The 16,947-nt window shown below is 32.3% G+C and overlaps 2 protein-coding genes across 2 annotated transcripts; one reads left to right on the top strand and one right to left on the bottom strand.

The window, feature by feature from the left end:
* Positions 1-458: 458 nt before the first annotated feature.
* Positions 459-1,440, bottom strand: LOC115874708 (translation initiation factor IF-3). The gene is made up of 2 exons (XM_030889947.1): positions 792-1,440; positions 459-729 (listed from the first exon to the last, which is right to left on the bottom strand). Exons 1-2 carry the CDS (start codon positions 1,344-1,346, stop codon positions 562-564), a joined length of 723 nt encoding a protein of 240 aa, XP_030745807.1. The 5' UTR covers positions 1,347-1,440; the 3' UTR covers positions 459-561.
* A 1,051-nt stretch (positions 1,441-2,491) lies between these two features.
* Positions 2,492-15,150, top strand: LOC115874707 (glycerol-3-phosphate acyltransferase 3-like). Its single transcript, XM_030889946.1, has 9 exons — positions 2,492-2,779; positions 6,188-6,327; positions 6,902-6,980; positions 7,568-7,819; positions 8,818-9,054; positions 9,115-9,230; positions 11,297-11,449; positions 11,508-11,705; positions 14,966-15,150. Exons 1-9 carry the CDS (start codon positions 2,639-2,641, stop codon positions 15,051-15,053), a joined length of 1,404 nt encoding a protein of 467 aa, XP_030745806.1. The 5' UTR covers positions 2,492-2,638; the 3' UTR covers positions 15,054-15,150.
* The last annotated feature ends 1,797 nt before the right edge of the window (positions 15,151-16,947 follow it).

The raw sequence follows: 16,947 nt of genomic DNA, 5'->3' as shown, positions 1-16,947 counted from the left end.
GTAGCTAGGGCACGTTAAAGGTATTATTCATTAACCTGAAGGTGCCACGAAACAGAAACCAAAGATATTTTAAAAAATAATAGTAGTAAAAACTGTTTGTAATAAGGTTGTCCAAAAATCCATAAACTATGGATCGAAAAAAGCGTCACAAAATTTCAAATTTCTCATTTATGACGACAAAATATGTCAAAAAATATAAATGTGTATGAAATGTATTTACATTTCTTAATTGTCAATTTTTGGCAACTTTAATAATTTATTTTTTTATAAGTTGTGAAGCAAAACAAAGATATTATGGATCGTCACTTCAAAAACTGCCCTAACGACGTTTTTTCGATCACAAGATATTATATTCTATCTAACAAGAAACATAAAATATGCTGTTAGTTGTGTTTACTGTCTGTAAGATTCAGAATTTGTAAAAAAATATATTGATGGAAAATTAATTTAATTCATACTTAACTATTACTTTGTTTTATTTCTTTTAAATAATGTATAATATAGAGAATATTTGACAATTAAAAAAGAACATAAGCCACACATTGCTATGGATAAAATTAGTCATGAAGATTTATCATTAGTACCATCACTATTCCCACCACTGTTCTTTGATTCATTAGTCTGTTTTGGAGGAATAATCTGAAACTTTATATCTGATCCTTTTTGACGAGTTTGAAGAATTTTACCATATTGTTTCAAGTTATTTTCAATTTGTGAATATATATTTTCCTAAAAATCATAATATCAAAATAAAAATCTAATGAAATTTAATGCACATTAATTCTCCTTACAGCTTTTCTAGAATTATCTTTATCTCCATTAATAACGACGCGTATTTCGTATTTCTTGTCCAACCATTTGATGACCTTATTAATTTGAGTTTGTAAATCGTGTTCCGAAATATTCTGGCTTATCATCAGTACTTTTTCACCTTTAAAACCAGTTTTTTCTTTTTCTGCCTTCTTTCGCTCGCGTTGTTTTAAATCCTCTTGAAAATATTCCGCACCAGTCATAAGTTTGTAAACTGGTCTTTGTGTCTTTGTATCCAAATCGATAATTCTCACCAGCTTTAAATCTCTTCGTTTAGCTATTTTCTGGGCTTCCTCTAAAGTAGTGATAGTGATATCCTCGCCGTGTAAAAGGGTAACTTTTGGTATAATTGGAAGCTTTTTCTTTTTTATTTGGCCCGTCTCGGGATCCCGTTCAGCAACAATGTTCCTGACTGGTTTGTTTGAATAGTGTACATTGTTATAGCAGCTACATATTGAGCGGAAACTTTGGGATGGAATGCCAATATTTGTAAATTTAAAGATATTAATGGATCGTGTTATTAAACCCACAGACATTATTAAATAAAACCATTGAAATTGATCAACATTAAGGAAATTTTCCAACTTCTAACCTTATTTATTTGCTTGGTTATGTTTATCGTTTCTTCCTGTCAAAACTAATGCTGAACCCTACTTATCGATGTTCTAAAAATATCCATGTCTCGTTAGTGATTCTTGATTCTTGATGTCTAATGTGATTCTTCTGGTAAGTGGTAACCAGTGGTAACACCAAAGTTAAATGACTTTTTCTTTAGTTTAAACCAAGAGTTTAAACCATAATATTTTAAACGTTTTCTTGTAAAGCAAGTGTTTTCACAATCCTTCAAATCGTTTAATTTGATAACTGTTAGAAAGAAAAATTTCACTTCAAATATGCGCACATAGTGCACACACTGTTTTTTATAGAACTTTACATTTTTATTTCCTTGCACAAAATACAGAGTGAATTTTATTTGGTAATCTATTGTTTTTTTTTCTTCTATGGAAGCGTTTAATTTTAATATAAATTCTTAAACTGAGTTCTGAAGAAAATCTCAAGACTTCAAGATTATGTTGCATCCTTGTTAATATATAATTATGCAACGGTTGCATCAAAGAAACAATATAGGGATAGGAATATATAATATTGTAATTAAATTCAATGCATAATTTGTTATATTTGCCATAAACTGACACATACGAAAATGTAATGAGCCGACAATCAACGCAAATGTGAAGTTTGATAAAATTTTGTTTTAACGAAGGTAAGACTCAATTTTCAAATTTTAAATAGGTGTGAAGATTTTATATGTTAACATCGATAATGAACATCGATATTTTCTAAGGATCTCCCAATACTAATTCATTCTTCTTATCAAAACCTTTGGACTTTAGCATGATTGGGTAGGAGAAATCTCCATATCTCTGGTAGATAACAAGAGGGAAAAATAAATGGCGGGCTTTAATTTAAATTAAATAATTAACATTGAATTTTCCGTAAAAATATTATATAATGTACTATTCTCAAAATCTCTCTATAATATTTTCTTCAGATAATTTATGCTAAATTACTAAATTATAAAATTGACAATTATAATGTGTTCCATGAAAATACATTTTAAAACGCAATAAATAAAATTTTATTATTCACTTTTATTATTATCACTATCTATATAAAAACAAGGTACATAATTGAAAGGTGTCGCGCGAATCAGCGCATGTATGAATAAGCTATAAACACACAGTATAAACAACTCGAAGCACAGGTTTGATAAAAATAAATCGACTCCTACTAACAGCTGAACGATAAATTCAGAGTAATAGTTGCGATGGAGATACTCAGTCTTTTGGGTTGGGCATTATGGGTCTCTTGGATCACGCTCTTGCTGACAATTATCCTAGCTGCGAGCATAGGAAAATCTGTAGGTGTAAGAAAATTGTACGTTCAAATATTATTGAAAATTTTTGAGGTAAGTTATATAAATATCTATTTATATATTAAAACAAAAATTTGTTTTTAAAGGATCAATTTTATTATTTGTCACACGATAGGCATTTTCATAACTATATCAGACTATATCTTCAAAATAATTCTGGGTTTTTCGTCACTGGAAGAAAATCAGTTCAGTGGCATTTATTAAAAAAATTGCCTAAACTACATAAAACTAAACAACTATTCAAGAACAAGAAATTAAAAAAAAAATTCTATTTTTTTATTTGCTTCGACGAGAGGAGATAATACTTACCTACTTTTTGTCGGTTAGGCAAATTTCAAAATAGGTACCGTATTATCGAAAAAAACGGCGTTAGCATGGCTATGAAATGAACGTCGCTGTCATTTTATATGTAAATTTATGTATATGGAAAATGTCATCGATCGTCGTATTTTCAAGCCAACAAGACGCCGTTTTTTTTCTATCATACGTTATATTTGTGCAACATAAATAAATGTATGTCATTTTGTTATTCATAACAAACACAAATAACTAGATTTTGTTTTATTAATAATTTGTGATCTTTGAACTCCTTGAACTTGTTATATTCAGACAAATAAATTGTTAAAAGTTTAAAAATTAGAAATAAAAATAATTTTCTAAAAGTTATTTATTACCTAGCTATATTTTTTCGATAAAATTACAATGTTATCGGTGCATTCATACTTGACAATTTTAAGTGGGTATTTGGATTAAAAATGGTATATCACTTGTTTACACTAGAAATTAGAGAATCTACCGATTATAATGAAATGACCTTTTGCCCTGCACTGTAAAAATTAAAAAATGCCTTAAACAATAATAGTTCATTATTTTTATTTGAAATATCCCACATATGTATACATGATGAATCATTTCCAAAATTGACAGAAATTAAAATGTTACCGATTGTACTAAAAATATTGGTTTTCGTGGAGTCTGTCTCAAGTACAGAGGAAGAAATAAATCATAAATCATATGGAATTAACCAAGAAATTCAGTTATTGGTTATAATTCAAGATATCTACAAGGCCGACGTGTTGAAGTAAACGAATTAATTTTAGACTGCAAGATAAAAAAAATTAAGTAGTTCTGGCCTACCATATCCTTGAATAAACCGCTATAAATGCAATGAAAAAATACTTTTCATAGATTTAGTCCACCATCTCTCACTAAATCAGTGGCGGACTAGTGTATTTTTTCATCTTGCGCTAGATGGTTTTTTTCTTGAACAGATTTCGAGAGTTTTCGCCGCTAGAAGGTGAAATCTACAAAATAAAATAGCTATTTTTTGTAAACACTAGTGCCTTGATCCAACACAGAAATCAATTTGTCAGTGGTATTTTACTAGTAAAATAAATTTGTCTCACCAATCAAAAAATCCAACGTTTCAAAAATCTCCTCCCGTCGTTAGATGCAAAAAAAAACAAATAAAAAGAATATATTTAGGAATCTAAATAATCCCTAAAAATATTTGCACCTATTTAAAACTCGCCCTGTAGGGGGGCATCTGTAGCTCCTAGAATAAAAAAAAACATATAGGTATTTTAGAAAACTATTTTAACTTCTATAGGGTGGCTCAAAAATTGTGAGTAGATCGGGATGATTTTTTTATGGAACACCCTGTATGTTATTGAATTTTTAGCTTCCTTTCAGGTCACTTACCTAATACATCCTAAGATATGAGATATTAATAAATAAAATAAAGAATATATATTTTTAAGCCTTTCATAAAAAATATTCAAAATACAAGAGCTGTTCTGAAATCAGAACTACATATATTAGGTATTTACTTTAGAAGCTCTGTCACAACAATGCTTTAAATACGGTATTCGTAAATCATACAGAATATTCAAAATTCTACGCCAAACTTTCTAAAACATAAAATCATTTTTCTTCGTTTTTTTAATTGGAACACCCGGTATATAATTTCTTCAATAGATGGAGAATTAAAAAATTAACATTTTTTGTATTTAGAGTGTTTCAAATTTTTTAACGGTCTTGCGGATGTTCGCGGTTTTATATTTCATATGACATTTTCCAGAGTAAATTTTTTATCAAAGCCACCCAATGATTTTTCTCTCGTATTTTACTGTTGAAACAACTACGAGTATATGAAATAATACTCCGTGTATCTGCGAAACTATTAAACATTTTGTAATAGGTACTTTAAATACAAAAATGTTCATTTTTTAACTCTCCATCTAATAAAAAATAATATACAGAGTGTTTCATTAAAAAAAAACAAATAAAAATTACTTTATGTTTTAGAAAGTTTGGCATAGAATTTTGAACACCATCTATGATTTAAGATTACGATATTTTTAGTAAAGTAAGTAAATACCTAATATTGTGTTGATCTCAGGACAGGTTCTTGTATTTGTAATATTTTTTTAAGGAAGGTTGAAAAGAAAATTGAAATTATCGAAATATATTTACTCACATCTTAGGATTATGTAAAGTGATCTGAAAGGAAGCGAAAAATGCAATAATATACAGGGTATTTAGCCACGCTATAGGCCTTAAAATATTTTCCTGAAATACATCCTCGTACATACATTAGGAAAGCTTTGGGTTTGGACTTAAACAAAGTTCCCAAGTTTTTTTTTATTCCGCGAGCTACAGACGCCCGACGGCTACTCACTATTGCCGGACCCTGTATATAATATTCTAGAACACTGAAATTATTTTTTTACAAATACCTTTATTGTAAACCGTTGACGTTCATATTTTACAATAGAAGTAACTGCTAAAATAACTAAAATATTCTTGAATAGTTATTTATATCTAGTATTTAAAGATTTCAAATATTTTTAGCCGACCATACCAACGGGTATGGTAGGCTATTAGGATCGGCAATTTTTTTTTAATTTTACTCAAAATGAGTAAATTGGGTCATAAATGACCTAAACACAAAATATTTTCAGGGTGTCTGTCTGTCTGTCTGTCAGTCTGTCCGTCTGTCTGTAACACCATAACTCAAGAACCGCTAAACCGATTTTAACCAAATTTGGCACAAAAATACTGTGGCACCCAAGAATCTGGCCATTGGTTTTTGGCGGGGGTGGGGGGTTGGTAAAGGGATATGGGAGGGGGTTAAAAATTTTAAAAAATCGTAACTCCAAAATTACAGTAGCTAGCGAAACACGGTTTTCAATATTTGAAATAAAATTTGTAACATGAAAATCAATCAAAGTCGCAGTTTTTGAGATAAAAAAAATTGGAAAAATTCCTTTACTTTGAAACTAAAAGAACTGCCTACCAACTTTTTATTAATATATTTTAGTATGGGCGGCTATACGTGCCTCCCGGCACCAATTTTTTGTTCATGTAATTGATTAAAACGCCAGTCAAGTGATAATCATATACAATCTGTGATAATTATCAATACTGTACAATTTTTAGTATGGAAGAAGAGACATCGAAAAAAATCTTAAAGTGAAAAGATCCTCTCAGGTTGATTCTGAGGACGAAGGATACGAAGAAGACCCCGATTTGAAAACTGATAATCGATCTATTGGTAGGAACGGAAATCATCTCATTAGGTAAAAAAAATAATAAGACGAGCGTCAAGAAGTTTCACTTCAAAAAGTATATACAAGGTGTCCCAGATATAAGTGCAAGTATTTTAAGGGGTGGTAGATCACGATAAAAGAAAAATATTTTCTCTTCGTCGTTTTTCAAATAAGTCTAAAATAACGGAGTTATTTTACTACATTTTTAAAAAAAATTCAAAAAATTTCGAATTTTCAAAAAAAAATTTTCGCGAGAAAAACCTCATAGGCGTGTTTCTGGGGTTGAACTATACTACCAGTTAAAATACTTGCACTTATTTCTGGGACACCCTGTATACGGACGTATAAATGTACATACATACTGTTTTAAGGTACGTTCAGGCTGAGAGCGTCGCGTCCGCCCGCGTGTCGAAATGGAATCAATTCACTTAACTTAAATTAGACCGTTCAGGCAGACAGCGTCGCGTTTGGCGTTGCGTTAGCGTCCGCTGAGCGTCGGGGTTCGAGTTCAATGGTGCGGACGCGACGCTCTCAGCCTGAATGTACCTTTAATCTGTGTATGTTGTTAATATCTATAAATATAATATTTATACAAAACTTTTAGCCGAGATGAAAATTCAATTTTAATACCAGAGTTGACACCAGCTGGCAGTCAATCATCAACCGATAACCACAACATAGAAGTAGGTATTTATCTTTTTTTATTATTATGAATCAATTTTTGAATTATTTTGATGCTTTTATAATAAAAAATCTCAAAAATAAGAAACTTGTAGCAAGAAATAGGATTCAATCAGGACCAACTCAATAAATAACAATTTTTTTATAAAACCTTTTTTTTTCAAATTTGCAATTTGTTTTTTTATTATATGATCCTTTAAGAAAAGATATAAGCTCGGATATAAGCTAAACTTTAAAACAAAAATAAAGCTTATAGTAAAAGATTCAGAAAATAAAAACACGCATAGTGAGTGCAAATAACTATTTTCATCAACTAATAAAAATATAAATAATAAAATTGTGGGGAATATTGAATAATGTAAAAAATTAAACAGGGTTAACATTTTAAAAATACTCTCGCGATTCGGCTGTAGGTTAGCCATTATAGTTATTTTAAAATCAAAGATCTAAAAACAATTTTATTATGTTGGACTTCACATCCTAACCTAACCCAACCAAACCAAAATTTCTCCATATAATATTTAGATTATTCTATGCTACTATGTAAATTATAAGGATTTCCATAAAATATTGTTTATTTTATTCTAAGGAACAAATCCACTTTGACATTAAAACATGGCTCCAAGTGTTGGACTACTCGAAAATAGGCATAGAGGCCATCATCGAGGATCAGGTCACTTCGCGTTTTGAAGCCGAAGAACTCAAGAACTGGAATCTTCTAACCAGAACCAATCGTAGTCATGAATTCATCTCGTGGAAAGTCACAATCCTTTGGATAATCGGATTTTTCGTACGATATTTCTTGTTGTTGCCACTCAGACTATCAATCTTCATTTTCGGAGTAAGTATAAAGGTTGATTCTCAATATACCTTCCGTATCAGCTCCCTTCCGTTTACGTATAAAATATTATATCATGTAAATGAATAGGATAATGCACACTATCCATTCCGTTTCCCTTCCGTTCCATATCCTTTTCTTCCATACATTTTTTTGGTAAACGGACTGAAGCCCCGTTCTCAGAACAACGTCGTGTCGCGGGCGTCACAGTTTGACATTTCAAACAACCAATGGGAGCTGTACTAAATTTAAAATTGACAGCTGTTTGAATTTTGTACAAATCTGATTGGTTCTTTTGTCGTGTCGCTGGCGACAGTCGCAGTTCTGAGAACGGGGCTGAAGCGTATAGGAAACAGCGTTGTCAAATTCTTACATTTGTACCAGCTCTGTTAATATTTTGCTGATATTTATTTATTGTTTCCTCTCAAATAAATCTATTACCTTTTTCAAAAGATACAAATTTTTAAAATAAAACTTTCGTAATGATATAAATTGTACAATAAAAAGTATAGAACTGATACGGAACGGAAGCTTACGTATAGCTTGAATACAATCAAAAATACTGAACGGATATGGAATGGATATGGAATAGAATCGGAAGGTATATTGGGAATCAATCTTAAAACATAATACTGAGCAGGTAGAAACATTAGACGATCCATAGCTTTATTTGTGACTATATTAAAATTTAAACAGATTTTTCAAATTTTGGATGATGACAATTCTTAAGGTCCAGACACACATGATCGGGGTGTGTCAGTCCCAGAGTTACCAAACGTACGGGATTCCTTGTATAATTACGGGATTTATGGTCTGCTGTCTAGGTACGAGGACGCGATGTGGCTCATACAATATGCACGAGATTTTGAGAAAAGATGGTATTATGATATTTTAACACCCGTATATGTCTGTCTGGATCTTTCTGGACGGGTTTTTTCCTTTTTGATCCATGTTTTATTTTCCTAATACTATACTGTATTAATTTTTCTTACACATTTCAGTTTCTCTGGCTTTTGATCACTACAACAACAATCGGAAAGTTACCCGAATGCGGTTTTAAGCGGTGGCTGAACTACCGTTGCTACGTCATCGCATTCCGGATTCTCACGCGATCTCTGTCAGCTGTCATTACTGTACATAACAAGCAATGGCGCCCACCAGGTGGCACTATATGTGTAGCCAACCACACTAGTCCTATTGACTGTATTATACTATCAAACGACAACTGTTATTCGCTGGTAAGAATAAAGATAGATTTAAGAAAAAAAATTGTTTAATACATTATTAATATTCATTAGATTGGTCAGAGACAAGGGGGACTACTGGGTATACTTCAGAGAGCATTAAGCAGAGCTTCTCCTCATGTATGGTTTGAAAGATCGGAAGTTAAAGATCGTCATTTAGTACTTCAAAGGTATTATATCTTGAAATAAGTATGTAGAATTTAGAATGAGTAAGAGGGCGGGGGGTTAATCACCGCGACCTTAAAGATCTATTGTGTCCCCCTTTCTTGAGTTATAGCTCATCTAGTCTGTAACTCATCATATATGGGGATCTTCCTGTTGTAGGGAGGACAGGGTATTTCCTCCCATCCTCCTCTTACAACAGATGTTGAGGTCGAGGAGATTGTTTCGGGCTGTGGCAACCGTGAGATGGAGGCTGGAGGATCTGTCTCCATTTTCTACACCTCTTTATCTTGATCTTTTTTTAGACCTGATACCGGTGTTGTCTTGAATTTATAATAGAGGATATATCCCTCTTTCTCCATTGCCTTCTTGAATTTGAGGTCAATTACACCGCAAGGGTTAGTCGGTCCTCTTCTACAGAGCCCCGCATGTAGAAGTAAGGGAGACGAAAATACAATGGGTTGCCCCCCGGTGTCCCAAATTTGAGGCCAGTAGAGGCTAGTCTGATGGCCAGGGTAGTCCCATCCGGCATCGTTATACGTCTTGGTGCAATTCTCTGCCAGAAGTATTGGTAATTCCCAGCCTAAGTACCAGAGGGAATTCCCCCTAGCAGTTGACCAGGAGCTTTCCCACCTCCTAGAGGAAGGAAATAAGTAAACTGAAGAAGTCTGAAAAGTGTGCCACTCCCAATGATACAAAACACTTTTTTTTAAATATAATTCTTAATTTTCTTTTTGTGAAGCATACATTTCTTCCAATGATGCAAACCCATGAACCTGTCCAAATAGCAGTTGGCGTCCTTAATTGGAAAATAGTTGTTAGCGAAGATTAGAAATGTTTGTACCAGGAGCTAAATCTGGAGAATATGGAGGGTAGATAACAGTTTAAACTGTAACTCGTAAATTTTCACCTTGATAACAGCAAAGATGTGAGATGGTACATTTCTTCGTTAAACAAAATTTTCTTTTTTTGTAGATATGGCTGTATTCCTCTGTAATGGTTTCCCCCATAAAGAAAATAGATTAATTTGCCCCATGGCTATTTCAGAAAGTTGATGTAATCACCAAATATAATCCAAAACCACCAAATAATATCACAAAAATAGTGGTATTTTTGTTTCGGATGAGAAGTGATGTGTTAATATTTTGTCTAACCTTTCGAGGGCTGTAATTTCTTCGGAAAGCATTTTAGGGTAAATGTTCATAGGAACTTTGTTTTATTTTTATCATCTGTAGAATCACCCACCAAAGTCAGATACACTATTTTTTGACATCCTGTATATTTCACTTTTATTGATGTAGTCATAAAAAGGCGTTCTAAAATGTTTTTTTTTAATTTTAACCAAGAATGAGTCTTTATTTATTATTTAGCGTATGGCACATTAAGACACAAAGTACGTATATGACAAAAAAGAAAAAAAAATACAAACGAACATTTAACAAATTTATATAATCTATTGATTATGGAGTTGCTAACAGGAAATCTTCTGGTCTGCCGTTATAAGCCGTTTCAGGGCATTCCTCCACGATATGTATTGACGGTTTGATCTTTGCCGCACTCGCAGGAGGGGCTTGGACTCTTGCCCCATTTGTGTAAGGTATAGGCGCATCTCCCATGCTGCGTTCTAATTCTGTTTAGCGTGCACCAGGTTTTTCTTGGTAAGTTGAAACCTGGTGGTGAGTTGCTGATGCATGGCATGTCACTGTTTTGTTTCGACGTCCATTCCTGATACCAAGCGTCGGTGATGCTCCATTCGTCTTCAATTGCATTTAATGCGGCCTTGGTGGGTGGTTTTCTGAATCTTTAATAAATCCACAATAGACCCACAAAAACGTGTTACTTAATGTAACATGACATCCCCTCAATAATCTACTAAAATTACATTGCTATATACAAGTCATATGTATAGAGGAGTAAAAAGAGGTGTACAGTTCTATCTGCCATGTAAATTGTTATTTTCTAAAAAAATTTGTGTGTCTTGTGTCTTAGATCTTCCCTGACTTATTGTACCTACTGACTTTACTTCTAGAAATTTTACTTTTGAAGTTTACAGATTATAATTTTGTACTTTCAGACTAAAAGACCATACTTCAAATCGAAAGAACCCTCCTATGCTAATTTTTCCAGAAGGTACTTGCATCAACAACACATCTGTTATGCAGTTCAAGAAAGGCAGCTTTGAAGTGGGATGTCCTATATATCCAGTAGCAATAAAATACGATCCCAGGTAATCCCAAATAAAATTATTAAACTACATAATTTCTTTCAACAATTATCAATTACAGGTTTGGAGATGCTTTTTGGAACAGCAGTAAGTACGGAATGGGTCAGTATGTTCTAATGATGATGACCAGTTGGGCGCTCGTGTGTGACGTTTGGTACTTACCTCCCACGCAAAAACAAGAAGGGGAAAGTTCCATAGATTATGCCAATAGGGTCAAACATATTATAGCTAAACAAGGAGGATTGGTTGATCTTGTTTGGTATGATCTTATTGATAATTTAAACGCATTCGATGTTTTGAAAATGCGTACCAATTAATTGTTATTTGGAGCTCAGAGTAAATTGTTATTTTATATGCATGAATAACTTTGTAGTTTTCTAAATAAGATATCATAGATTTATAATAATAAGGGATTTCCACTAATTTACTGAAATTAACTATTCACCGTAATTCCAACTATAATTTTGATTTTATCGCATTTTCAAATTGATGGGTAGTTTTCTTTAGCTGCGCTTGACTGTAAATAACACTGACATATGTTATTAAGACAACTATTATAAAGTTATATTTAATCAGTCAGATAGATTGTCATGAATCGTCATGACCAAACATCCACTAAACCCAAAAATTATTCAGCCGTGACTATGAGCGCGGGAGAACTATACGCATGCCTAGATACCATACATGTCAATCGCATGCGCTTAGTGCCCTTGAATATTTTCTTAGGGGATTTTGATCATTACAATTTGTCTGACTTATTAAATATAACTTTATAATAGCTTAATAACATTATGTAAAAATCAGACATGTAAAAATAAGTAAAGTTCATTTATTTTTTGTGGAGCTTTAAATAAGCGTCTGTTAAAAGTCCTGGTCCATGGAAAGTGTCTGATACTTTTGATACTACATCAGAGTAATATTCTACAATATATACCGGATGCATCTCAAAAGTGGCTCACCCCTATAACTTTTTATGGTATGTCATATATTAACATACCAAATCTCGTTTCTTTATCTGAAAAAAAAAATTATAGGGGTGAACCCTCGGGTGAACCACTTTTGAGACGCACCCGATATAGTTTCTAGTCTCTACGGTGAAAACAAACAGATAAAAATTATTTTGAAAAAAATAAATATATATTTTGCAAGACGAATGGCCCTCTACTCAAACGGGGTATCCCAGTTTCCTACATAACTTCATAATGTAGTAAAAACTTCAAAATTTTGTTTGGCCGTATTTATTGATAAAATTATAATAAACTATACGCCTAAAATCAATACACATTTTAAACATAATTTTATAAATATACAGGGCGATTTATATTTATTTTTACGCAGTAGCCGTTCCAAAAATACCGTAGTGTCATAATCTAAACGGAATGGTTTTAGAAATATGAACATTTTTAGAATAACTTATTTATTTATTTAATGTCCATTTCACATTGCATTCTCGCCGGTGCTGCCACCATCGGAAAATACCGTAAAAAGCCGACCAAACAAAATAAAATACACGGTTTTAAATGGTGACTTCATGAAAAATTTGTTATAATAATATTTGAAAAGTATTAATAACAACCACGCATTATGCTATCCTTTTCTTGTTGATTTTTTTTTGGTAATTTTATTATCATTTGAAATTGTCACAACATATAACGCGTCGACCAGTTTGGGTTCTTTTTCACTGAAATTTTACTACACGAAACAGCAACAAACAGCAACAATCTTCACACATTCTTCTTCTTCCTTCTTCATCTAGGCGAATCGTCTGTTTGGTTCCGGCGTCTCTACCGGTCAGACTGACAAGTTGTCGCTCCATCGTTTTCGTGGACGTCCTAAGCTTCTGCGACCTAGTGGTGATTTGTCGCGTGCAACTCTCACTATCCTTCTGTTGTCCATACTGCTGATATGGTCGTTCCATTCTTCCTTTCTGCTGAGTACCCACTCATTTACATTTTCCACCTTGTACGCTCTTCTTATGACTCTCATTTCGGTTGTTTCTAGTAGTTGTTTAGTTTTCGCTGTATCAGGTCGAGTTTCTTCAGTGTATGTCATTATTGGTCGTACCGTTGCCTTGTAAATTCTCGCTTTAGTCTCCACCTCAATGTTTTTATTTCGCCATATTGTATCATTCAGGCATCCTGCTATTCTGGTTGCCTTCGTTGTCCGTTCTCGCACCTCCGCTTCTACATCACCATATCCTGAGATTTCTATGCCTAGATACTTAAACTTCATCTCTTGCTGAGTAACATTGCCCTCGACTTCCAGTTTGCATCTTAGTGGTACTTTTGATGTCGTCATGCATTTAGTTTTCTGGGTCGATATTATCATATTAAATGATTTGGCAGTACAATTAAATCGATGTAATAAGCGCTGTAGATCGTCCTCATTTTCAGCTACCAATACGGCGTCGTCGGCATAGCATAGAATAGTAATTTCCTGGTCGCCCATACTGTATCGCTTCAGTAAACGTACATTTCCTATTATTTCGTCCATAATGATGTTGAAAAGAAGAGGGCTCAGGGAGTCACTTTGTCGGATACCACAGCCTACATTTAATGGTTCGGTCAGGACCCCGTTAATTTTAGCTTGAATTTGGTTCGCTTCATATATGTTTTGTATAGTTTTAACGAGGTTGTGTGAGATTTGCCTATTGTAAAGAAGGTGTACAACGTCTCTTAGCTGCACACGGTCGAACGCTTTTTCTAAATCAATAAAACACATATACGCTGGTTTGTTATATTCGATTAATTTTTCTGTTATCTGTCTTATGACAAAAACCGCGTCTGTGCATGATCTGCCCCTTGAACTGAACCTTGCTGTTCATCTACATTTTTCTTTAATTTCTGGGCGGAACCACGGAGTTTTATTATTTTGGTGCTATTATTTCTTTTTATAGTCCGGGTACCTAAAGCTTCACATGCGGCTTCTTTGATATTGTTCTTTAGTTTCTCCCAGGAGGTATTTATGCTATCCTCTGCTTTTATTGGGTTTACTTGGATTTTCTCTGTCAGTCTTTTCTCATATAGTTGTTTAATAGACAAGTCCCATAGCGATTCGATGTTTATCTTAACTTCTTGAGTTGCTTGTCCTAGTTTCTTATGAGGTTTAAATTTTAATTTGATTTTTGCAAGTAACAGACTGTGATCGCTTCCTACATCGGCTGAGTTCAGTGTCCTGATATCTAATAACATTCTTCGTACCTCAGAAATTTTATAGTTTTAATAACTGCCCTAGTAAAATCTAAAATACTTAAATATATGAGAAAGCAACGATTTTAATATTATTTCAATGTGATCTCCATGAATGGTAACAGGATTGCGTGAAATACTTTAGTCGAACACTTCTAATTTCTGTCGTATCGAGCGCTGCGGTCGCTATTTTTAAAATCAACTGAAATGCACCATAAGCCTATTATTAATTTTAAATTTGGTAACATATCAATGAATTTCAAAAAATTTAGTCGGAAATTATATTTGAATTTGATTAAACTATTTTTTAACATATTACAATAACTTTCAGGGATGGTCAATTAAAACGAACAAAACCAAAAAAGGAATGGAAAGAGAGACAACAAGAACACTTGAGCAAATTGTTTAAAGGAGAATAATAAAAAATAACTTAACACAAAGTAAAAAAATGTGAAAACTAAAACGCTCCTAGTTAAGTACAATATTGAAAATTCTAATCGTAATCATTGTTACCACTAAAAATAAAATTAATAAAAAGAAATTCCCAAACCTCTAAGAATTTTAAGTTGTAGTTTATACAGGGTGGTCCGAACTGTATTCCGAAAACTTCGGGAGCATATTCTGCAGATAAAAATATGTAAAAAAGTTTGTTTAAATGTATGCCCTAAAATGCTTACTAATACAGGGTGTAGAAGTTTCATTTTTACTTTGATTTTTTCCAAATAATTTCTGAAGTAACTTCAATATTTGAATGAAAATTGGTGTCTATGAAAACTGAGAGTTTTTTGACAGGAAAAATTTTATTTTGATGTCAATATGACTCCTATTTGTAGAGGACGCCAACTACAATTTATTTTAACTGTTTTGAAGGCTAATAACATTTCCTCGGTACCTGTATAAAACTAGTGAGTGAAAAAATATACATTTACAACGTTTTTTACGTAACAAAGGTCTCTTAGTAAAAATCGCTACGAGTAATGGTTATCGAGATATTTGGAATCGAAATTATCAATAACTATCATCTTTGATATAAATAGTTTTTAGACTGAAATCATAAATGTGAAATGTTTTTGTGTCAAAAATTCAACAGAAACTGTTTTATAATAATTTTTTTGAAGAAAAATTTATGATTAATTTTAAAAAATAAAAATTTCCCAAATTTATTATTTCAGTCAAATAACTATCTACTCAACGTGTTTATTTTGTGTCAATAATGACATTTAATCCCAGACACCAATTTTCATCCAAATATTGACGTTGCTTCAGAAATTATTTGGAAAAAAATCGAAATAAAAATGAATCTTCTACACCCATATCACCTAAACTAAGCATTTATGAACATAATTTATAAGAACCTTTTTGCTTATTTTTATCTGCAGAATATGCTGCCGAAGTTTCCGGAATACCGTTCGGACCGCCCTGTATATTTATTCGGGAAATTTTAAACATATGTATATTATTATTCTTATCGGGTTCATTGGGTAATTCTTTTTTTTAATAAAAAAATATATTTTTTACCTTTAATGTTTTATGACTAAGTTTTTTTGACTTTTTTTAAATGTAATAAGTTAAGCATTTTGTATTATTTTAAGCCATGAAAGACTGTGATTTGAATATTTGTGACATGTTAAGACTTTGATATTTATTCACGATTTTATCGTTGATAAACAAGTCGTATTTTGCATTTTAAAAAGATATTTTACATAACTTGTGGTATTATTATAATTAATTAAAATCATTTTCAAAAATATCCTATCGATATGAGTTTTTTAAAATATAAATATAGTTTATTGTTTTTAATAAGTGTTTTATATTCATCCTTTAAATAAAATAATATAATTTATTAAAATTTATCTGTTTATACAGGGTATTGTAAAAAAACTCTTGTGGAAAAATTTCTCACGTAAAATAACATTTATTTTTCATATCAACATAGGTCCGAACGAATAACGTTCCAATTCGTAGCAAGGGAACATTCACAAATGTTCATCGTGCCTGAATTATTGTGTTCCCTTATTGTAAAGTATAAGCAAGTATGAGCACGAATGAGCATTTGTAGCCGACCATACCAACAGGTATTAAGATCGGCAAAAAAAAGTTTTTTTTAATTTTTCAAACCAAACCAAAATGAGTTATTTGGATCATAAATAACCTAAATACAAAATATTTTCAAGGTATCTGTCTGTCTGTTCGTCTGTCCGTCTGTAACACGATAACTTAAAAACCGCTAAACCGATTTTAACCAAATTTGACACAAAAATACTGTGGCACCCGAGAATCTGGCCATTAGGTTTTGGTGGGGATGGGGGGTTG

Source organism: Sitophilus oryzae, unplaced genomic scaffold (assembly GCF_002938485.1).
Source record: "Sitophilus oryzae breed Bouriz unplaced genomic scaffold, Soryzae_2.0 scaffold_1297_pilon_pilon, whole genome shotgun sequence".
In the NCBI taxonomy this organism is placed as follows: domain Eukaryota; kingdom Metazoa; phylum Arthropoda; class Insecta; order Coleoptera; family Curculionidae; genus Sitophilus; species Sitophilus oryzae.
This window is presented reverse-complemented; position numbering and strand designations above follow the sequence as displayed.

Excerpts from the sequence above, each read along its gene's own strand:
- LOC115874708 (XM_030889947.1), bottom strand. The coding sequence starts at position 1,346 with ATGTCTGTGGGTTTAATAACACGATCCATTAATATCTTTAAATTTACA. Across the intron at positions 730-791 it reads AAGATAATTCTAGAAAAGCT|GAAAATATATATTCACAAAT; the intron begins GTAAGGAGAATT and ends TATGATTTTTAG.
- LOC115874707 (XM_030889946.1), top strand. The coding sequence starts at position 2,639 with ATGGAGATACTCAGTCTTTTGGGTTGGGCATTATGGGTCTCTTGGATC. Across the intron at positions 2,780-6,187 it reads TATTATTGAAAATTTTTGAG|TATGGAAGAAGAGACATCGA; the intron begins GTAAGTTATATA and ends TACAATTTTTAG. Across the intron at positions 11,706-14,965 it reads GGATTGGTTGATCTTGTTTG|GGATGGTCAATTAAAACGAA; the intron begins GTATGATCTTAT and ends AATAACTTTCAG.